Raw genomic sequence first — 23,771 nt, forward strand, 5'->3', positions numbered from 1 at the left:
TGTCTTCTAGAAATCATAGAAATAGGCGTATTTGCCCAAAACTAAAGGGAGGATGATTGAAATGGATGAAATTACAAATTGTACGTACACCAACAAATGCCACTAATACTGTTGGGAATTAAAGACACCCCAATAATGGTCACAAATTTGCCACCTGATTGAGTATGTTGCATGAATAGTCACACGAAGGCCCATATTTATTGCTGCCCCGTCATTCCATCAATGCAATCGCCTTAATCCCATCTACAAGCCCAGGCCACCATATGCCCATCTTTCTTTTCACAATCCAAGCAACATTTTTGGTTCTTACCCTACGTTCTAAAATTCAAAACGTTAATCACACAATCAAAAATTTGTCTCATTACCCAAAGTGAAAAAGAAAATTGGACCACACTCGAAAGCATGAAGCATCACACATGTCGAGCACTCAATTGAATTATGTACCAACTTTTAATTTTAAATTTCAGCGCCGCTCATGTCATAAAGTATAGAGTACACAACTTTCCCGTGCATAAAAAAGTTTGTCACATGAAGTTCGTGTCCTTAGAGGCATACATGGCATGGCGCCTTGTATTTTTATTCTTGATATAAATCAATCACCCTTTGGGAATAAATAATCGTCAACAATCTCTTTAATGGAAGGAAAGCAAATTTTGGCAAATCATGACTTTAAAGGTGACAACTAAAATATGTAGATCGTATTATTAATAGGCTTTCAGTAGATTGGTATTGAAAGAGTGGGGCGCGTATCCAGCTCGGAGTTGTGTGTTCAATTGTGTCATATTTATGGTCATTGGTCACACTTTCCGTTTTGAGTTGTAATAGTGAATATAGGCATTTGCCCTTTTAAACCATGGGATTGGAGAGGGTGTAGTTTTAAACAACCAAACAGACCCTAATATAAAAGGGGAGGGAGGGGAGAGAGAGAAAGTGGTTGATTTGTGGTGAAGAGTATGATTGGTGGTGGTGATCGATGATAGCTGGCAAGGCTCAGTCAGCAAACGCTTCAACCGCATTCATTCACGGTTCCAAGGTCATCTCTCTTTCTCCCCCCTTCTCTCGCCCAACCAACGCGTTTCGGATTCCGATTCTCTCTTCTCTATTCTCTCTCGCCACATTTCTCTTGCTCCTTCTCTTTCCTTCTTTCTCTCTTTCTGTCTGAAATCGGCGTTGCTTCTTCTGAATCAGGAGTTTTCAGTTTCTGTCTTAGGGTTTGGTACAAGGCAATGGAGCTTTCCTGATTTCTTCTTTACCAGATGCACATCTGAGGAGGAAGAAGAAGTAGTAGAGAGGCGTTGCGATTAGGTCATCGTCGGACAGAGATCTGCTGCCTCGCCGGTGGAGATGAGCGCCTCTAGGTTTATAAAGTGCGTTACGGTCGGTGATGGTGCTGTCGGCAAAACCTGCATGCTGATTTCCTACACCAGCAACACTTTCCCTACGGTTAGTTCCCCATTTTCTGATTCTAGGTTTTTGTATCTTTGGTTCTTGGAAAGATCGAGGGAAAGCAAGAGGAACCAAAAGAAAATGCTCTAAAAGAAAAGAAATTGCTTAAATGAGTTATTGTTTTAGTGAGCATTTCGAATGATGTTCTCTTTCTTTTCCTTTCCCTCTCTCTCTCTCTCTTCCGGAGAAGTTGGGGCACAATTGACATTTGTTATTTTCCTCTGCGCTAGAGAAAAATTAATGTTGGTTTTCTGGTTATTTTTGTTTTTACTTTTATTTACATTTTCGTTGTTTTTTCAATAATGCATATGAGAGAGAAACTTTGCAAATTCGGAATTTTGTGATAATGTTTAATTGGGCTAGAATTGTCATCAAATTGGGAAATTATAGTTGTTCGTAGTTTTTAAAAGGATTGTGTCCAGATCGGGTGGAAGCGGGCCTTTATATCTTACTCTGAACTTCATACTGGAAATTGTTCTTTACACGAATCCAAAACAAATCTAGATGCGATGTTTGCTGAAAAAAACAGGCACTTAAAAGATGGAAAACCTATGACTGTTAACTGGGCCAGTATGATTGAATTTGTGAATGTAGTTTGTGATTGTGGGCATCCCACGGAAATTGAACGCCGATTGTGTTCATAATGGCATCTGAAACTAAATCCATTATCTATTGTGGGACCACTAGAAAGGGGATGTCATCACCCAACTAGGGAATGGGGATCAGACTTTGGGCTTTCTTGAAGTTCAGAACTTTTAGTTTGCGTCTGTCTTTTAGAAGGTTCCTACCTTATCAGTTAATGGCCGTTTACTATGATCTGTCTTGCATTCCTATGTAAAATGTCAGTGATCATTTAAGTTTTAGTTGGGTGCCCAAAAATGTCCTTACCCACAGGTTTGTTTTTTCTGTATAATTGAAATGTATCTCTATATGACTGACTAGAAAAAAAGATCTTTGTAACCAGCCACAAGTTCTTAGGTTTGAGGTATGTTGAGTTGAGTATATATACATTCAACAACACAAGAACATGCTACTTCCTAAGTCCTAACATAAGCATCATTTGGAACTTAATCTTTCTTAATCTGTTATGCACTCTATATTAGTTTTTCTGGCTATTTTGCCCCTGACTGGCTTCAAAATTTAGGAAGTCTGGATTTACCTTGTGGTTTGGTAGATTAAGAAATTCTTATTGTTGAGTTTCCTTTCTTTGAACAGAATATCAGGTTCATTGTTTATTTGTGATTTATTACCTTGTGAGATTCTTTTATTTCAGATTTCTTTGGAGTTATTCCTCATTTCCATAACTGTATTTGGGGAGAAAAGTTACTAACTATGTGTGTCAACACATTCTTCTGTTCTCAATGTTGACCAAAACAGGATTATGTGCCAACTGTTTTTGACAATTTCAGTGCAAATGTGGTTGTTGATGGGAGCACTGTCAATTTAGGGTTGTGGGATACTGCTGGTAATCTTATGAACATCCTTCTGGATTTCTTGATTCTTTTATCAGTTTCCTCATTTCTTGTTTTTAATTGACTATATTCGATTTTGAACAGGCCAGGAGGATTACAATAGATTAAGACCCTTGAGCTATCGAGGGGCTGACGTTTTTATTCTTGCATTCTCTCTCATTAGCAAGGCCAGCTATGAAAATGTTGCCAAAAAGGTTGCCACTTATTTAGTCTCCTATTTTTCATTATTTTTCCTTGTCTAAATTTACAGAATGCTGATAAATTGTTTTCTTCTTTTGATTTCAATTTCAGTGGATTCCTGAACTGAGGCATTATGCACCTGGTGTTCCAATAATTCTTGTTGGAACCAAGCTTGGTAAGATTATCTCTATCATATGCTTGTTAATCATAATTTTGTGTTGCTGTTGTTATTTTCTTATCATCAGCTGTGAGTTTGTAAATTGAAAGTTCTCTGATTTTATTGGAAGTTGATACACTTCTAGGAGTTACAATGATTATTAAACTACTTGGTTGCCTAATATACTCTTTCTGGAGTTAGTAGGTTACTTATCTCTTAGATGTAATCAATAGTTGGGAAGGATCTGCATAAAAAATGGTATTTAGCCAAAGTTGAACTTATTGGGGAGCTGTCATGAGAAATCAGCTGTGTCTATAAGCATGTAAAAAATACTTGCTTAGAATTGCTTTGTCGTTTGAACACTTTAATTCCTAGCACTTGTAGGTTTCTATGATACAAATGATCGGCATTTTAATTCAGTAAGGGCAGCGTTGATCTTCTTATGTTATTGCTTTAAAAGTTCCCAGGAAAATGAATTTCAAGTCGGATGTATTTATAGGTTAATCATTTTGTGATTAAACTTGATTTTGAAACAGTTAGCACTTAGCAGAGAATCAACTTCATTTGTCTTTTGTTTCTTCCTTTTTAGTGCTTAATGTGTCATTTTCAACAAATTGAAGCTATTTTTCAGAGTAAATACATAATCATTGTTGTGCTGTCAAACTACTACAGGATTTGAACTTGCCATCTACAACCTTGCTATTTATGGACTCTTGAATTTTGGTGTTTGATATACTGATTGTTCAAAATGTAGATATGGAGATGAGCTCCATTTGTTATGTCTATGTGCTTTATATAGCACACTTGCTGACCCAATCTGTCATTGGACTTGTGGATTCCGTCTGATTTGCTCTTACTCAAATTGAGAGTAGGTTCTTCTCAATATGTGGACCAGGATTTTCAGGAGTACAGATTGCAGTGCCTCCTAGGGATATTTTAACCTTTGCATGGAAAACTCAATAGGCAGTTGATGACAGGTAGAAACAATAAAATTTTCTCATTGCCTTTCACCAGACTGCAAGGATTGGTTTGAAATTTAGCTTAATTTGAGTTACTTTTGACCTAGACACATGAACATGTATACATTATATCCTTGCATATGAACTTACACGGGGACTCTTGACCAACCAATTATATTAATGAAATTGATGTTGTATGCCATCTGATAGTTTAGAAGTATCTTCTTGTGCATGTGAGCATGTGAACATGTGTTTGGAAGTGTCATGTAACTGGTGTGAATAGAAAATTAGAAACGGTTCCTTTTGTCCTTGGGCATTTGGATTATTGGATATCACACATTTAGCTAAAATTAGAATAAGCTTTACGACACTTGATGAAATAAATATGTTACTTAGCTATATGGAGCTAATTCACGGATGGGGCTGTTGAACTGTTGCCTATTTTTTTTTATGACATTTCTACCTCAGCCTTATATAAAATTCAGCATGCTACTTGGAAGTTGGAGCTATTTTGTATGTTGACTATGACCATTATTACTTCCTTTTTTTGTGCTTTCCCTGGTTACTTTTGATCTCATCTAATGAAATTTTGATTTAGGTGGTTAATATCTTTTAGGAAGTTATTATTTCTTTCTATGGTTTCAAGCTTTCCTTTTCTTCTTTCTCAGCTATTCATTTTAGTATTATTAGCATTATCCACTGCTAGATACGGACATCTTGTTCGATTCTCTTTTTCTTTATGTGAGTGTCAAATTTACAACTCTTTTTCTTTATGAAAGTGCCAAACTTACAATATGCTATTCTTGGTTGTTGGGAATCACCGCCACTTATGTAGCCAGGATCACATTTAGATAAGACGGCATATTATTATTCCTAAGTTCTTAATTTATGGAGAGTAACATATGAAACATTATATTTTATTATAACAAATGCAGGATAATTAGATGCTCCATTGGTTCTACTCTTTTACTGTCCTTTTTCCTCATTCAATCATTTTTGTTCTTGGCCTTCTGTACATGGTTCAACTTTATTTAAATATTTTGTTTACTGAAATTTTTTGTTTTTTGCTTGTTCCTTTTTTTCCCCTGTTACTTGGATTCAAACCTGGTGACTTCCCCATCTCTCCAACCCTTTGTCATTTTATTGTTTAATATTTTGTGCTGGACGGTCAAAGATTGTTTATGGATATCTTGGGCCTCAGGCAACTGCAGATCTTTGTTCTGTCTTGTTACTTAAGTTAAAAATATGACTTCTACACTTGAGTAAATAAAAAATAAAAAGGAAATGTTCCTATAGTCTTTTCTAAAACTCATATGAAGATTGACTTATCACTCAAATTTAAGCTTGCCTTCTCATTAGTAGTCCTTAACCTTCTCCCCTCGCGAAATATACCCTCAGTTTTAATAATCCTTTACATCTGCAGATCTTCGGGATGATAAGCAATTCTTTGTAGACCACCCTGGTGCAGTGCCTATTACTACAGCTCAGGTAAGGATCATGGCCGCTTAACCAGTAAAGAAATTTCCTTCTTGTTTTTTTTTTGGGGGGGATTTTTAGTATACTTGTTCTTAATCTTTTGTTCTGGCCTTGCCTCTAAAGGGAGAAGAACTGAAGAAAGTGATTGGTGCGCCTGCCTATATTGAATGTAGCTCAAAAACACAGCAGGTATAGACATTACATTGATTGGTGCGTGCTTGTTTATGGAAAGGTTGTGCTCATGTTATCATATACTGATGGGAATCGTCTGATGTTGTAACTGCAGAACGTGAAGGCTGTTTTTGATGCAGCTATCAAGGTGGTGCTCCAGCCACCTAAGCAGAAGAAGAAGAAGAAGAAGGCACAAAAGACCTGCTCTATATTGTGATGAAGGAAAGATTAGGTTTAATCAAAAAGAGAGAAGATGACCTGCCAGCCCTCTGACTGCAGTCTCTCAGTCACTGTTATCTCCTTTTCTCCTGAGGAAGCGGCAAGCCTTGGTGTATAGTCTCGACTGACATACTAGGGATTTCTATGAAAGCGTCAGATGGTTTGTTTCTTGCTTTTTTACTCGTTTTCAGGATCTGTAACTGGATGACTGGCATTCCTTGGTAATATGACACTTCTTTTGCTTTTGTGTTTAAATTTGTCTCATATGTTTTAATCAGATATGAGGGAGATCCCTACTATTATAAAAACAACTGTTTTCTTGCATCAACTTTGTTTTTTTGTTAACTTCTGGTGGTATAAAAGGCTCTTTCTCCACGCCTCTGCCAGAAATGGGAATACATTTGTAGTTTGCTTTCCACCTGCTTTTATATATTTGCTACCAAATCACTGCAAGTTTTTGTTGGGTGGCTCTGCATTCTCGAGCAGTCAAATTGTTAAGCATATTTGTAGTCTAATGTTTTTGCGTGTTTTATGGTGCATGATAAGCTTTTTACCTAATCGACTTGGCGCCTGGATTCGCTTTCTGTTTTTCATTTTTCAAAAACAGAAAATAACATAAACCCCTATATAAAATGAATAAGCTTTTATGCATGTATGTTTTAAAAAATTATTACTAAATTTTAGAATTTTAGGTGGTAAAATTTTTAATATTATAGTTTTTATGAAATGGTTTTAAAAATCATTTTTTTAATATTAAGAGTTTATTAATGTTTGCTTTTAAAAATGAAACATATAAAGTTTATCCAAACATCATATTTAGTCCTCAGATCAGTCTCGCTTTTCCTTTGGAATACTAGGCTCCCCAATACCCATAATGATATAGAGAGTTTGGGCCACTCCAGAGCAGATCAGCGTCCCCTTCCATGGACCATACTATACCCAAAATTCCTTTCGGGGACAAAAAAGTTTGGGCCATTCGTATCAACACAGTAGGCGCTAGAATTCCTTTCACCTCTTTAACTGAAACAAACAATGATATCATTCAGGATAGAGGATCTGAAGCGTGCCCAAGGACTTTTTAGCCATTGCTGATTTACAGCTTAGTTCATTCCCTTTTATTAATTTTTTTTTATTCATTTCTCTGTTCTCTTGCATGATAACCAATGTTAAATCACAATAAGTATTCATAAATTTGATCCTCTATATTTCCGTTAAAACTCTCCTACCACAAAGCAAATAAACAAATAAATGAAATAAAATTAGATATTTCATACAAAATAATGGCTTGGACACTCAACCAACTACTTTTAATAAATACATGAATGTTTACATAGATATATCATGAAGAAAACTATTTTGTGTACCTTGAAAACACAGCTCTCATTTCCTCAGGGCGAGGAGATCAGTTCTCAACACCCATACCACCATTTTTCCAACCCCAAAACGAATTCAAACAACAATTTTCTTTTATGGCCCTTATCTTCTTGGGTCCATCTTTCACGCTTTGATAGAATCATATTTCTCACCCATCGCACCACCTTTCTGTTTCTGGAACTGAATGTACCGCATTGTGCTGGCAAAGAAAGCATCTGAAGGTGGATCTGGGGTAGTGGACTCGCTTTGCATCTCACTTGTAATTAATTCTATCAAACCCTGGATTGCTGAACTTGTGACCTGTGAGTTCCCCTTCTCAAAAAAATAAATGTACCTGAAACATAATGTATCCAAATCTTACACCCATCATGTAAAACGCAAAACAAACAACTGAGAAAATAATTAACAAGGGAGTAATCTGGTAAAGATCCAAGCAACAGACTTGTTCAGTATCTCCACAAAGAGTATGACCGGTCCACTGCTACCCCGTGCAACGGTGGCCATTTGTTGAGCAGCATTGGCAATCCTTAATGCACGCTTTAGGCAAAGCATGACCCTGTAATTCCAGAAACTGCTTGTAATCATAAAAACTTCTTTGGTTTCTGCTAATTAATAAGAGTACAAATTCCTTTGCCATGAACTAAAGGCCTGGTGCCAAGGGAAACAAACCACTTAACAACAAGAGAAGGTAAGGAACACTACACAAGTTATTTCTTTAATTGAGAACACCAAAGATGCAGAGTAAACATGAAATAAGACCACACAAGCAAATTCTAGGATCTATCATGAGGGGCTGAAGGAAAGCACCTTTCTCCATCCTTAATGCCATCTTGATCGTCAACCCAAAAAAGATGGGAACATGCATAAACTGCTCTGCATTGATCAGGTTTCTTTAAAAGCTTTGCTGAATACTGGCCAAGGAAAGACAAAAGGAAAAGGTTTAAACAACTTTTGGCATAGAAAGTTCAACAAGTCAAAATAATCAGATAGAATGTAAACATTACTACCCCGGTGGCTTTGTGCGTTAATGTATCCCTATTCTCAACACCAAAAACATTCATCCTCTGCAGAGTCCCAATTATTAGATGAATTGCAGTCACTTGAGCTTTGGAATCCTAATAGCCAGGCACAAAATTCATCTGAGAAAATAAATAATTGGGTGATGCATGCCACTTTTTGATCGATCAATGAATGTTTACCGCAATTTCTTCTTCATACAATATGAATGCCTGAGTGAAAAATTCATAAGCAACAGGCTCAAGATCACAGTCATTAGCAGCCTGGTTATCAATGATCAAGGTATAAATACAGGTTAGAGAAACAAACAATTCTTGCCCACCAACACCTAGTCAGTAACAATATTAAAGACTCTGTTCAGTGGAAAATAAAATCAAGACAATGTGTCATATCATTGACAAAGTGTATCATATTATTGTTGTTGGATGAAGCAAATGTTAATAATAGAGCCAAAAATTATATGACGAAACAATGAGGCCTGTACAACCTCATCCTGTATTTTTGAAAATTATTTCCTTCAAAATTTTCCAAAGCATTTTTCTCAACTGAATTTGGAAAGCTATAATATCTTGACAAGTATCAATTTTTTTATTAGGTAACTTTTATTTTCACTTGTTTGAAATCAAACCTGGAGCCTCTCAAATCCCCACCCAACCCCTTGTCACTTGAACCAAGCCTCAAAGGCAACAAGTATCAGCATTTTTATGCCCCAGATAACAGTTATGGGGGTCTTCTGGAATCATTTCCAGATCTAGTTTTCTACAATACCAAATGGAAGTCATAGCATACCTCAGCACATTGCAGGTACAACCTTAATGCCAGTTCAGGTGAAGGAACAGATGAAAGAGCCTCAATAGTCTAAAACAAGAGCAAACAATGTTATCTATGGCGCAAGGATTAGGGACATACACTCCATAAAGACATGCAAAATGAAGGAAATACATAACCCAAAGAACCCAAAGTAACTGAAGTAAAAACACAACCAACAGTTGACTGGAAAAGAACATCCTGAGCCAGTATCAGTTAAAATGTTGAGCTATCTAAATAGAAATATAAACATTCATGCCAAGTAAGCTTGTAAAGGAACAACCATAACCTAGAATAAAGTTGCACAAATCAACAAAAAGAATACAGTTATTTATGAGGAAAACCACAAAAATATAAAACATCTAACCTAGAGGCTGCATTACAAGATTGCATGGATGAGTGTATGACTCCACACTGGATGCATCCGGAGATTGATCACACAACCTTAACAACAATTCATAAGTCTCACTTAGACCAATTACCTGATTTAAAAGTTGAAATATTTTTTTGGGAGTTGCAGGCTCTTCTTCACCAACAACATCACCTTCCTGACCTTGCAATCGCCTGACCAACTGCAAGTCATAAACAATGTTCTGAACAAGTCAAACTGAGATTCATTTGAAGAATTTAAGTGGTTATGCTTACTGTAAATTGTAAAAACAAGATCCAACTATCTGTGGGAAAAAATGTTCCTTTTGAAGTTGAGAATAGTGGCAAACTAATGGTGTCAAAGAACACATATTTGAGACTCAATAACTTGACAGGATAGCCCAATTGGTCAATGCAAACACTGGGAAGTGTGGTTCCAATAAGTGGCACATAATCCTGAGTTCGAATCCTGCCACTGATGATACCCTGAATTTACCTGGTGCTGGTTGTTGCGGGGCGGTTAACACCCTGAAGTTTGGGTCCCCATGGAGCTTGGCCATGGAAAGTTCCTCGGTAATCCATTAAAAAAAAAAAAAAAAACATATTTGAGACTCAAGAAATTCATTTTTCATTATTCTTTTGACAATCTGGGCAGCTAAGTAATTAGAGATCTATTAAGATCAAGTTTTTATCTTATTTCTTGAATCTTGGACCATCTATGAACCCTTTTCTAGTTTGGCTGAAAAAAAGTACGAAAATAAAGATAATTAAAAATTCGAACCTAACTAATATCTTTATGGACAATGAATCTGGATGCTGCTAAGTTATCATTGTTATGACTTTTTCTACGGGCAAAAAAGAGACATTAATAAGATCAACACAATACTAGGAGTGTCCAAAGTGAAGCACAAAAAGAACAAATAAACGAAAGCCAATCATAAAGGCAAAAACCCAACCTTACCAAGCAATCACTGAAATTAGAGGAGATGAGTTCTCAACCCCAAGGGAATCCTTTGACCAAACAAAGGATGCTTTGAGAAAGACATCCTTCAATATCAAATTTGAGCAGTCTACACTTATGAAATTCCTGTAATTTTTTTGTCCAAAAATGCACTAGAACAAACAAAGGAAGCCAATCTCCACAGCCTCCTCATCCCTAACTAACAGAATCACCATTGAAACAAAGAGTCTTTAGCAAAAAGAGAGAACCTAGGACACTTCCCAAAAAAATGAAAATCAATGAGCTTAAACAACAAATAATCTTCGTTGATTTAAACTCTTGCTTACACATACAGCACTATTGACCAAAGACCATTCTATTAATGAGCTGATTGGTTGGGAAGATTTTTTTATTTTTCCAGAGCTTCCCAAACAAAAACAAGTGATGGTGGAGCACCACAATCCCAGACATTGATGTGATTTCTGACTCATTACAACTTAAATTTTTTGTTTTCTTATTTCTTCTTGCATCTCCATGTGTGTTACAACTCATAGATATTTTGATTCTGAATATATAATCAGGGAGAAATTACTAAAAATTACCATGTCATGTATGGTGTGAAAACACAATGACTCCATATGTTTTACTTCTGGCATATGATTGGAGAGATTACTCAGAAGTTACTGTCATATACAATACGCAATGTAACATACAGACACACAGAAAAGTTCTTTATCCATTTGGAGGACCATGCCCTTCCATCCCTTCCTTATACCTAAAATAAGAAAATACACCAACTTACCATGACTACAAGCACATGAACATCATCAAAATATGAAACATAAAATGTGCAAGCACACTAAATATGGTTAGTTAGTTTCTTTCATTTTTAATCCAGATGAGCTTATTTATTTTTGAAGAAACAAAGCCAAATGTCACAACTTGCCTAAAATGATAAAAGGCGGCAGGAAGTTTTTGGAGAAACCTAGAGGCATGTACACATCTTTGTAAGGGAATGAGAGATAGTGAAGTTATGTAGAAAATTCCAGAGAGTTCTTGAGAACACTTATGTTCAAAGCTTGTATATAGGCTTGAAGATACAATTCTCTAGAGAAATCTAGAATTATGGGGAACCACCAAAGTTCTAGAGAGTTTCTTTGGCACCTATAAATGGGTGATGACCTTATTTGGCCAAAACACAAAGCACTTGAGAGTTTTCCAAGCATTATAACGTGTTCTTATACAATACAAGTTCCATTCTTCCAAACTCTCTAAGAGTTGCTACTTTTTTCGGTCTCTAACTTCTAAGTCTTGTGACTTTGCTTAGCCTAGTAAGCTAAGTGTGTGGGGAAGGTTGACTTAGCAACTTCAAGTGACCTAAGTTGTCTAAGTGCAGCACGAACACTTAGGAAACAACTAAGTCCATGACACAAAGCTTAAGTCATAGAATAGAAAGTTAAAAATTGATTCTTCCTTTCTTTTGAAGAAACTTAACAAATACTTCATTGCTTAATATTTTGAACACTTTAGAACCTTCGAAGTTTTCTTGCCAATTTGACGTTATGTTGTTGATAAGAGAATCATTAAAATATGAATATAGATTATTGAATACCATTTGGTTTTTTACAGGAACATGAAATGAGGTTATCACCAAAGACCTTTTTTCTTTCTTTTTTTTGGCTTAAGCAATGAGAGCATAAAATTTAAGCCTCAAGTCAGGTGGTTTCAGCCTTTAAGTTGACAAATCTGAATTCACAACTGTCATCCTGACGACTTGTAATGCATTAATTTTTGTGTAGTTGCCCAAGATATCTCTATCTAAAATGTGCAGCAAAGATTCTTCCAACAATGTTAGACACTCTTTTTTATTTAACTTCTGTAAAACTAATCTTGAAACCCAGTCTCAATATTACAGGGCACTAATAAACATCCAGTGATAAAATTCCACTCCTGAAGTTCTTTTCAAAGACATGATGCATGCATTGTTTCTTCATGAGTATATCAACAAAATGATATAGCATGCCATATCCAGAAAAGGGAAGAAACATACTCTGAGAGCAGAAAAAATAAGAGGAGGAACAGTAAAAGGTAGGCGCCTCAACCCTCCAGTCATAATATGCTTCTTCACAGTGCATATAATCTGAAAGACCATAAATAATGAAATTTATTAACTTCTGCTGGACCATAAAAGCATAATGAAACAAGAAACACCATAACAGAAACTAAGCAGCAGTGAAATACAGGTTAATATTTCTGAATTGAGGGAAAGAGTGGTAAGATGACACCAGTGGTTACATACTTATTAATCTCCTACCTTTAAGGAGTATGAGATACAATTAAAACACCAATTAAAACTTAGAGGGTGTTTGGTAAAACTTAATACTTATTACTTAATGACTTAAGTTAACTTTAAGTTAAATTATGCTTACGTTGTTGACTTAAAACTTATTACTTAATTCTTACTTTTAAGTATTAAGACTGATAAAATTAACTTAAAACTTATGCTAAATCATCAAATTGACATATTTATCCTCATAAATTATAATTAGGGCAAAAGAGGTTGAGTAACAATGGAGGTTATGGAGTAGCAAAGAGATTGTGGAAGTAATTAGGACAAATGAGGACAAATGAAGATGTGTACTTAAGAATAAGTTAATTGTTTTTACTTATTACTTAAAATTGTTTTTGACTTTAAGTCAAACCATTAAGTTATGTTACTAAACATACTTAATTTACTTAATAACTTAAATTAAATTATTAAGTCACTTTAAGTTATTAGATTGGTTTACCAAACACCCACTTAATCAGCATGAAATGCACTGGTTATTTCACATGATCTTCAATTTTGATGAGGGAAATTCAGTATAACCATATCTGGATTAGTGAAACCTGTCCCCAGTCACCTCTTCCTCCCAGCATATTAAGTTCTGTAGAGAAAAAATATTTTCTTTTGTCAAATGCTAGAGATTCCCAAATTGAAACCTGTGATAAGTAGAATTTGTGGCAGAAAAACCCTTTGACCTAGTCATATCAGTCACAAAGTTCCAATAGAACAGAACTGTAAATGCATGTTTAAATAGTACAACCAACCTTGAGAAAAAGACATACACAACTAAGATCCATTACAACTCAAAACCTACCATAGTGAAATAAAATTGTAGCCTAGTCATAGCACAAACCACCATTAACCTGGATTCAGATATCCTTTAAATACTTCATTTTGGAGAGATTGGGTAAGCAGCTGATTTATGTTATTATCACATATTCAAAAGCAAAATAGTTCAACTCAAATCAAGAGTTGTGCATTAAATTTAACTGATTTAAAGAGATTTAAGGAATGAACAGATTTCGTAACATTAGCATCAAAAACAATATTGTGCAATAGAAAACCTTGAACAAATCAATTACCTTCAACATTTCTTCGGGGTCATCATTGTAGAACATGTGTATGAGACGAGCGACAGAATTTTGTTCATCCTTGAAATCCTCCTCATCAAGCTATTGTTGCATAAAGTAAACAAGAAAAACAAAGATTGTTATCTATACCAATCTACAGTGATAATTCAAGAAGAAAGTAAAAGGAAAAAATAAAATAAAACTTATAGAACTAAGCAATGACTTATAGGCAGACTACTCTGAGAATTCTAAACATTCAAATGCCCCTATACCAATACGAATTGGTAAATTGAAAGAAACTTTTACATGTACCTCGTCCACAGGAAATCCATCCAAATCCTTAATCAGTCCTTTTATTAATTCAAATAAGGCTTCAACCTACAAAAAGATTCTTTTATCAGTTCAATCAGCACTCACAATGTCAAAAAGATGCACTGCATATTTTGAAGGGGACTGCTTGTAAATAACACAGAGAAAAAAAGGCCTACCTTGTCAGCAGTAGAAATACAAGTACTGTTTTTCATAATGCTTTGAATAATAACCATTGCCATGATTTTATTTGTTCCATTATCGAGATGGTCCATAACACGGGGATAATTAGAAAGTGTCAGGGCTGTGACAATATCATTGTACTTCTCCAATGGGGCGCTCAAAAGTGCAACAATTTGTTTTGTTGCCTTACTATCTTCAAGCTTTGGCTTGCCAGAGAGTTTCTTAACACATGCTCCCTGTGAAAAATTATCAAAAGGAAGAAAACCTCCCATCATTGAACTTCATTTATGCAATCTAAGCTGCACAAAGATGCTCTCTGAATTCCACACAAAGGAACTGGCAAGCATCTAAAGTTAAAGACCATGCAAATTTAGGGTAAAACTTTTGAGCAGTCAAGTGAGTGATTTTCCAATATACTTTATGCAACAGCTGCAAAATTTTGCATTCAGATGAGTAGTGTTTTGAAGTTTAGAAAGTGCAGCAGCCAGAAAATTTTATAGATCGTGTATCAGCATTCGTTAGCAAAACCATGTGCAAATGGATCATAAGCATGAACTTTGTATAATTGGGGACATACCAGTACTTGATCCACATAATCAAGCCGATCAGGATGAACACGAAGAGTAAATGTAAGAAGAGAGACATATAAAGTTATTGCTCCAAAAACAGGCATGTCAACCTGTGCTTCTATCACCTGACATTAAATTATAAACAATGAACTTCAATACTTAGTGAAAACAAATCCATATTCTAAATTAAGAAAGTCATTGTTAAGGACATACATATACAGAAAATTAAAGAGATGCAATGCTTGTGTAATCTAAGGTCATCTCATTCATTCATGGACCCATAAAAAGATTCCCTACAAAGCATCTCAAAAGCAGAAGCATCCAATAGACTTGAGTCCAATACAGTGAGAAGGGACTAGAGATGCAACGGTTTTTAGTACAACAAGAGAGAAAATATCTGGTGCACATAAATTTTTCAAGGAGCGCTGATTTTTTGAAAACAAAGACACACAACATTGATTTATTGTTCTCTGCATGCTTAACATCAATTTATTATTCTCTCCTGAAATGTCCCTATCTTCTACATTTGCTTTCAATGAACATTTTTCCAAACAATAATTTGACAGGACAACAATAATTCTCAAGCATAAAGATGCAATGGCAGAGAACATCAGAGGTAGGCCATAAATGAAGGAAAAAGAAAGGCTAGGAGAGAGATACACATCATTTGTGACAGCCTTTTACTTGTGCTTGCAAAAGCACAAGCTTAAACCAACTTCTATTTGGCTTATTTGTTGATGTTTAAGAATCATGTTTTACAAGAGCTTTTACTATTAAAAGAGCTTTTTTTCCTGTGTGTGGTAAGCACATTTGATAAATATCTTATACAATTGCAATGATTATTTTATGCTTGTGACATGTTTTCTTGACCAATTTGAAAATATAAAGAGGTTCAAACTTTGTTCTATAATTAATTGATATTCATCTGAAACATAAGTATTATTCAAGATTTAAACGTCCACATCAAATCATTTAAGTACAAGAAATATAAATAAAAATGATTAAATATGGAAAACTATAATCAAACCTATGGTATCTAAACAAATGTAAATAAATTGTGACAAATGAAAAAAGGTTTTTGTGAAGTGTATAAATAGAGAAAACAAATAAATTAGGATTATCTCACATTAAAATATTTATCTAACAGTAAGGTCTCTACCATTCCTATCACAAACAACTCTTATTCACTATCATCCATAATCAAATGAATATTCTACTCCTCTGTATCTTGTTTCTACAGTTAAAAACTTATGATATACAATACAATACAATACAACACAACAATATAATACAACTTTTATGGAAATCAATATGCACCACCATTCCATATCTCATCTTAAGTATATCTTATGATACATATGATACACAATACAATTCATGATGCAAAGATAAAACAGTCACCTTTAACTATTTTTAGTTGTTTCTAAGACCGCATTGATTAAAAGGGAGAGAGGTAAAATAATCTTACATGAAACAACTACATATTTATTGTCAATGGTACACATGAAATGTTGAAAGTTAAATAAATTTATTTTTTTGCAATGAATATTAGGGAATTGTCATTTGAATAATTCGAATGTTAACAACTTGACATTAAAATGATGTTGATCGGTGGATAAGATTTTTTACTTAATATATTAGTCTTTCTTTTTTGTTTCCAGATATGTTTTCAGTGGAGAGGGCACGATAACAAACATAGAAAATTGGAACTTTAAACAAAAAAAACAAAGACATACATATCAACCACACATTCAAATATATATGTAGTTAGAATTTGAACTAAAAAAGCCTAAGTCCCCTGCCATGAGGCCATAAAATAAGTTTCTGCAAAAGTATAAATAGAAAAAATAAATAAATTAGAATCAGTATTATTTCATGTCAAAGAATAAATAAACAGAAATAAAAATTTAGACAGATTGAATAGTTTAGGACATTTTAAAAGGTGCAAGGTGCACCTAAGGTGAAATAGTCACCTATGGTTTAGGTACAAGACACAATATAAGGGGCATACCTAAGCGAAGTGAAATGCTACTTATGACACATACCAATTTTATAAAATATGATCTAAAATCCAATTCAATCAACAAAAGAAAATTTAAAATTCCAAACATTTAAAAGAAGCATTCAATAAAAATGTAATAAAATTATATAAATTTTAATATTCAGTTAGAAATTTTAAGAATAAAAGTGTTCTAAAAAGGAAAATTAAAGTAGACTAAGTGCGCCTCTCCAACAAGGCGCTATAACCAGGGAGCAGTTGTGACTTGAGCCTAGGCGCATTTTAATTGTGCCTTTGACAATTATAGTTTAGGATTAAAAGAGGATATATTTGAAATTTCAATTTTTCCTTTTAAAATAAAGCGGCAAAGGTTTTTTTTTTTTTTTTTTTTGATAAGTAAAGCGGCAAAGGTGGTATTATAAAAGTTTCATTAAAGTGTATAGAGTTTCCTTACAAAAATTTTTCTAAACATCTTTTGGAAGAAGCCACCTTATCCTTGCTTCTATGTTAAGCTGTTTTAAAATCAAACAAGCCCTATAATCAAAACTTCCCAAACATTATTAAAAGGTTCATATTTAGAAAAAGCTTTTGGCTTCTCAAAAGCCAATCCAAACGTGGCCTAAGTATGGATTATAGAAATCCTATAGTAAATGCCATAAGATCATACACATACATACATGTGCGTGTGTATATATATATATATGTTATATTCTCATGATGGTTTTGAAGAAAATCACCAAAAAGGCTAAAGAAAGCTTTAAGTTCTTTTCAATTTTTACTGAGGGTATGGCTTGTTACTAAGGGACGTATCTCGAGTTTTCCTTCTTCCAAGGTGTTTGAACCCAAAGTCCTATTAAATTCATAACCCATAACTCAACTCTTACTCTCACTACCTGACAATAACCTGATAGTGTTAGTTGGAGGACCGAAAAACATACCACCCTTGTAGGTGTCATCCAAGGAAGACAATGTCTCCTCTCTAGTCCAAAAATCGAGGCAGAGATACTATCCTATGAAAGGAAAAATATATTGTAACTGGACTTCTTGTTCAACCATAGTCACTAACCCTTTAACTACTCAATAGTCCTTCTACATGAGGGGTTGTACCCAAAGGACAAGTAGTCAGGCACATGGAAGGATCTTTGTTTTCACTCAATAGGACCTTGAGGCTACACCATCAGTCATAGCAAGTATCTTTACTATTTGTGGTAAATGAGCTAAGGTTTTAATTAATCCTAGCTCAACCAATTCCTTTGTTACCTTTGCCTTTATAGAAAATTTACTTGTGGTGGCAAGTCTATTAGATTGTGAGTTGAGCATTAGGAACCCTATGGGAGTTGTAGTAATTGTGGACACAGTGTATAGGGGGTGTGTGGTGACTATAGGTAGAAGGGAGCTGCTAGTGAACTTGGTACTAATGGACATTCAAGACTTTGATGCTATCCTCGGAATGGATTGGTTAGCTTATCATGCATCGATTGACTATTTTAAAAAAAGAGTAATGTTTAGGATACTAGGATTACCTGAGTTTGGAATTATGTACTAAGGAGTATTGGGACCACCTTGTTTGATCTCAGCAATCCAGGCAAATCGGTTAATGAGACAAGGATGTCAATTGACATCCTTAGATCTTGTGGTAAACACTAACACACCAGAAATAGGGTAGAATTAAGCGATGAACTGTCGTATGAGGAAAACATGTCAATATTTTAGATCATCGGGAGAAGATCCTACACAACAAGGTAGTACCATTAGTAAAAGTCTTTATGGCGCAATCATCTTATTGAAGAGGCTACTTGGGAAAAAGAGAATGAGATGGGGGAGTGATAACCCCCACTTGTTTATGTAGAACTATAGGAAATCTAAGGACGAAATTTGTTGAAGGGAAGGGGGGTAAGATTGTAATGATATTAGTTTTCTTTTATAAATAATATTTTTGAAGTTCCTTGTTCATCACTTTCTTGCTTGTCCTTTACCATGCAACCAAACATAAAGTGTCAAAACCATACAACAAAGCATGAGGTGTTGAAAGCATGCAATCAAGCATGAGTTGTTAAAAGCATGTAATCAAGCATGAGGTGTTAAAAAGCATACAACCAAGTATAAGGTGTTAAAAAACATGCAACCAAGCATGAGGTGTCACAATGCATGAATCAAGCGTCATGTGGTGAAATGCATGCAACCAAAAGAACACCTAATCGCTTTCATCACGTGGCACCTAACCGGACAAGGTGACTCATGAAACTACTTCACATACTTGAGCAGCTACAAAGATGAAACATGTCACTACATATCATCTCCATGAAATAAGAAAAACACTATTTTTTTTTTCCCTTAGTCGACACCTAGGTAAGTCATGCAATAAGTCACCTATAAACTCACTTGCTTTAGGTTCCCACTCATCCTTAGGAGTGTTAACCTACTAAGAAAGACAAAAAGTATGGAGAAACTCTTATAGTGCCATTATTTTGAAGTTGGATTTTTAAGTCGTCATAATGGAAGTGTTGTTACAATTTGAGTTTGTAATTCTAATTGTAAGTGATCTTATAGTACATTATTTTAATGTAAAGCGCAATAATAATTCTAGTATTAGTATCATTGATAATAGTACATATTAGGTAAGTTCTCATAAAAGACTGGATGGGTCACAATAGTCCCACTTAAAATCCAGTCTCCTTATATAGAACTTCCCTAAACCGTACACATTTTCGAAGCATATCTCATGATATTTAGAAAATAATGCATACATATAACATTATATGCATGAGATATATAATTCTAAAACCAATTAAAATCATGCACTATATGATTGTTCACAATTAGAATTACAAACTAGAATTGGAGCAGCACTTCCGTTATGGCTTAAAGATCCAACTTTGAAATAATAATGCTATAAAAACTTCTTCACACTTTTCTTCTTTCCTTTATTGGAAGGTGAACTATGAACATTCCTATTTATAGGGGTGGGTGGAAACCTAAAACAAGTGAGCTTTTAGGTGACCCATCGCATGACTTATCAAGGTGTTGATCAAGGGAAAAAGATTAGTGTATTTCTTAATGCATGGAGATGACATGTGATGACGTGCTTGATCCTTAGTAGGTGAAGGAGGTTTATGAGTCACCATGCTTAGTTAGGTATCACATGATGAAAGTGGCTTAGTGTCCTTTTAGTTCTATGCATTGCGATACCTCATGCTTGGTTGCATGTTTTTAAACACCTCATACTTGGTTGTATGCTTTTCAACACCTCATGTTTGGTTACATGCTTTTGATACCTCATGATTGGTTGCATGCTTCTTGAAACCTCATGCTTGCTTATATGCTTTTCGACACCTTATGTTTGGTTGCATGCTTTCAACACCTTATGCTTAGTTGCATGGTAAATGACAAGCAAGAAGGTGATTAACAAGGAAAAATTAAAAAATATTATTCATAAAAGAAAACCGAGGTCATGACTAGGGTAGTTGAAGGGTTGGTGATTGTGGTTGAACAGCATATATAGTTACAATTTATTTTCCTTTTGTAAAATAGTATCCCTACCTTAGTTTTTGGACTAGAGAAGAGACACTATCTTACATGGATGACATCTGCAAGGGTAGGTTGTCATAGTTGATATTATAGCTTAGGTTATAGTTCTTGTTGACTATGTACTAGGAATTCTCTTCTAGAAATACTATGCTTTTTGGTCCTCCAACTGACACTACTAGGTTAGTGTTAGGTAGTAAGAGTAAGAAAATGAGTTATTGTTATAAACTTAGAAGGACTTTAGGTTCAAACACCTTGGAAGAAGGAAAAGTCAAGATGCAAAGTCCTTTAGTAAGAAGCCATACCCTAAGTAAAAGTAGGAAAGAGCTTAGAGCTTTCTTTAGCCTTTTTGGTGATTTTCTTTGAAACCTTCACATCCCATATGAAGTGGTATGACTCATGAAACTGATTAAGCCTAAATATAAGATATCCTAAACTAAATTAAGATGTTCCTCTTTGCAGAGTGAACAATATTGTGCATCATACCGGTGGATCCAGGTTTCCATGAAGGGGTGGGATCCATGATGTAAAGAGACTATTGAGGGTAGTTGAAGGGTTGGTGATTATGGTCCTAGCATGGAAAGTTTGAAGTCTTGGATAGTGATTGAGTCAAGATATGGCAAAGTTTTGGGTAGCGATTGAATTGAAGACGTTTGAAGTGTCTATAGAGGAAGTCAAAGGGAAACTAAAAGGTATCATTGTGGAAAGAAGTAGAGGTTTTTCCTCTTGGATCAGGTTTGGGGTATCAAGTTTGAGAAAACTACTGGAAGGTTTCGAAGAATGTTGTAGGGAGGAGAAGAAAGGAAGATTGGTTAAAGTCTGGGAGGAAGAGGGAAGAAAGTTCCGGTTGGAGAGGTGTGTAAACGGGCCGGGTAGATATGTTTTATGCTCTGTTGTTGATGTAGAAGCTAAAAGATTCTGTTTAGTCTTTCCTGAAGGAAAGGGCGTGATAGGAAGATGGGCCATTCTCACTGAGAAGCTAAGGGCGTTGGGGATAGTTACTCAAAAGGAAGACAAAGGTGTAGAAGCAATCCGAATCAATTCAAAGAAGAAGGAAGCAACATTAAATGATGAGGAGGAAAGATGTAAGAAGGAGCAGGGGGAGAAAAAGAGCTTCCTAGATGTGGCTAAAGGACTGGCTGGAAGGATAGGTGAAGAGTTGTGGCTTCAGGTTGGAGGAAGAGGTTTGAGGAGGAGGGAGGAAGGTTTGGGGCGTTGCCTAGTTGGAAGGTGGGAAGTGGCAGCGATGGAGATGGAGTTAGATTCGTTTAGAAATTGGGGGAAACGCAGCTGGAACCTTAGGAAAGGAGTGAAGGTGATGAAGTTGGGAGAACCCTTCTTCTTGTTGGAGTTTGAAGATGGAGGGGAAGCAGAGAGAGTATTAAACAGGGGGACACGCCAATTTAAAGATAAATTGCTGCATTTAGAGAGATGGAGTGAGGAGGCCGGGTGCTTGCAGGTAGGAAACCAAACAAAAGAAGTTTGGGTGAGGGTGGTGGGGCTTCTGCTTCACTGTTGGAGTGAAGAATTGTTTAAAAGTATTGGTGACTGCTGTGGAGGATTGGTGGAGGTGGATGAAGATACAAAGAATTTTTCTCAACTTCAATGGGCCAGGATTTGGGTTAAGAATGGCGGGAATTTTTTTCCAGGAACTTTGAATTTAGTGGTAAAGTCCTTCTGTTATGCAGTTCGCCTGTGGTGGGAGGTGCAGCCTCGAGTTTCAGCAGTGGAGCCGATGAAGAAGTTGAGATGGAGTGAGGGGGAAAGGGTGAGGGAAGAAGGGGATGAGGGATCACGCGCGGGGAGCAGCGGTAGGAAGGAAAAGGAAAGATGGCGTGCAGCTGAAGTTGATGGAGCAGGTGCAGTCAGGAAAAGAAGGGGAAAAGAAAAGAGTGATGGTGACAGGATGGGAGCTTCAGCTGATGGGTCAGTAGGCTATGGCAAGGAGGACGGAGGGGTGGGCTTAAGTGGAAAAGATAGTTTGGGTGGGCTTGATAGCTGTAAGCTTGGGTGTGAAGTGGCCCAGCCCAGAAAGAGTCTAGGCCTGGAGCGTGAAGGCCCTGTGGCTTGGGCTGCAAAACAAAAGGATATAAATGGGCAAAGGGTATGTTGGGAAAGGGGGCAGTCAAGCAGAGGTGAGGAGTGGGCCGCTCATGAAGGCCCTTCGAGTTTTCAAAGAGGTTTTTTGGGCCAGGTGGACAATAGGGGTGAGGAGCAGGCTTCAAGGGTGGATCATTCCTTCTTTCAAAGGGATGGGCTGGGCCATATGGACAATAGGCCTAAGTCGGTAGGGGAAGAAGGGCAACCCAGTTTAGCGGCGAAATACGTCTCGGTGGAGCGGGCTTCTGATGATGGCCCATCTTCTTTTCAAAAGGATGGGCTGGGCCGACTGGACCACAGTCCCAAAGTGGCAGGAGGAGAGGGGCAGCCCAACCTTGCAACAGTGTGGGCCTCGCTTGCTCACAAGCCACCCTGGGACGAGCCCGGTATAAAGGCTAGGGCTTCGTATCGCCTTTTGCAAGCTGAGGAGTGGTTCGTCGAAGAGAAACTGGTCAAAGGGATGGGGCCATCAGCGGCGAGAGGGACGCCAGAGTGTTGCTCCATAGCGGACGAGTGTTTTTTGGAGGAAGCTTCCAGGTATTCCCTCTTAAAGCCTTCGACTGTTTGCGTGTGGGGGGGACGAGCCTCTTCTTCTTCTTCTCCTTTCTTTAGGGTAGGGGGCTCTTTGCTTGAGATGGAAGAGAGATGTGGCCACGAGGTCATTCTGAAGGAAACCGAAGAGGGGTTGAGTGTCAACCCTCTGAGCGTGTGTCCGGCAAAAGAGAAACTGGGAGAGAAGAGTGTGAGCGGGTCTTTCCCGTTAAAAGAAGGAAGGAAGGAAAGGGGTGAGGAAGAGGAAGAGGATATGGAATCGTGGAGGTACAGCTGTTTGGCAAAGTTTTGTCATTGTTTGGGAATGCCAACAGAGGGCTATGAGAGTGATATTCCGAAACTTGAATGGTCGGTAAATTATAGTGGGTCAAGGGGGGACAGGGGGTATCAAGAGTGTGTTAGATGAGGATTCGAATTGTGTCATGGAATGTAAGGGGGGTAAATGACAGAGAGAAAAGGAAATTGATTAAAGATGTGATTAAAACCCAGAAAGCGGATTTAGTGTGTCTCTAGGAAACAAAATTGCAGGAGATGACGAGTGGAATTGTGAG

General features: G+C 36.4%; 2 protein-coding genes across 5 annotated transcripts in view; one reads left to right on the forward strand and one right to left on the reverse strand.

The window, feature by feature from the left end:
* The first annotated feature begins 744 nt into the window (after positions 1-744).
* Positions 745-6,404, forward strand: LOC100266143 (rac-like GTP-binding protein 5). 4 transcript variants are annotated; one of them, XM_010666544.3, is made up of 8 exons: positions 745-1,033; positions 1,257-1,443; positions 2,824-2,911; positions 3,003-3,112; positions 3,210-3,273; positions 5,638-5,702; positions 5,814-5,879; positions 5,977-6,404. In XM_010666544.3, exons 2-8 carry the CDS (start codon positions 1,345-1,347, stop codon positions 6,076-6,078), a joined length of 594 nt encoding a protein of 197 aa, XP_010664846.1. In that variant the 5' UTR covers positions 745-1,033; positions 1,257-1,344; the 3' UTR covers positions 6,079-6,404. The 4 variants fall into 4 exon arrangements, with proteins under 4 accessions (XP_010664846.1, XP_010664844.1, XP_010664845.1 ...); XM_010666542.3 differs by having other exon boundaries at positions 747-1,033; positions 1,189-1,443; XM_010666543.3 differs by having other exon boundaries at positions 747-1,033; positions 1,199-1,443.
* A 913-nt stretch (positions 6,405-7,317) lies between these two features.
* LOC100243826 (vacuolar protein sorting-associated protein 35B) overlaps positions 7,318-23,771 on the reverse strand; it is a 28,206-nt gene continuing 11,752 nt past the window's right edge. Inside the window, exons 11-22 of the mRNA XM_002272191.5 lie at positions 15,053-15,169; positions 14,472-14,711; positions 14,296-14,361; positions 13,996-14,085; positions 12,638-12,727; positions 9,761-9,850; positions 9,261-9,329; positions 8,654-8,734; positions 8,462-8,569; positions 8,262-8,365; positions 7,897-8,010; positions 7,318-7,788 (exon numbers count right to left, since the gene is read on the reverse strand). Of these exons, the coding sequence (XP_002272227.1) occupies positions 7,578-7,788; positions 7,897-8,010; positions 8,262-8,365; positions 8,462-8,569; positions 8,654-8,734; positions 9,261-9,329; positions 9,761-9,850; positions 12,638-12,727; positions 13,996-14,085; positions 14,296-14,361; positions 14,472-14,711; positions 15,053-15,169 (1,380 nt within the window). The 3' untranslated portion in view covers positions 7,318-7,577. The remainder of the gene's footprint in view (positions 7,789-7,896; positions 8,011-8,261; positions 8,366-8,461; positions 8,570-8,653; positions 8,735-9,260; positions 9,330-9,760; positions 9,851-12,637; positions 12,728-13,995; positions 14,086-14,295; positions 14,362-14,471; positions 14,712-15,052; positions 15,170-23,771) is intronic.

Source organism: Vitis vinifera, chromosome 18 (assembly GCF_030704535.1).
Source record: "Vitis vinifera cultivar Pinot Noir 40024 chromosome 18, ASM3070453v1".
Classification (NCBI taxonomy): domain Eukaryota; kingdom Viridiplantae; phylum Streptophyta; class Magnoliopsida; order Vitales; family Vitaceae; genus Vitis; species Vitis vinifera.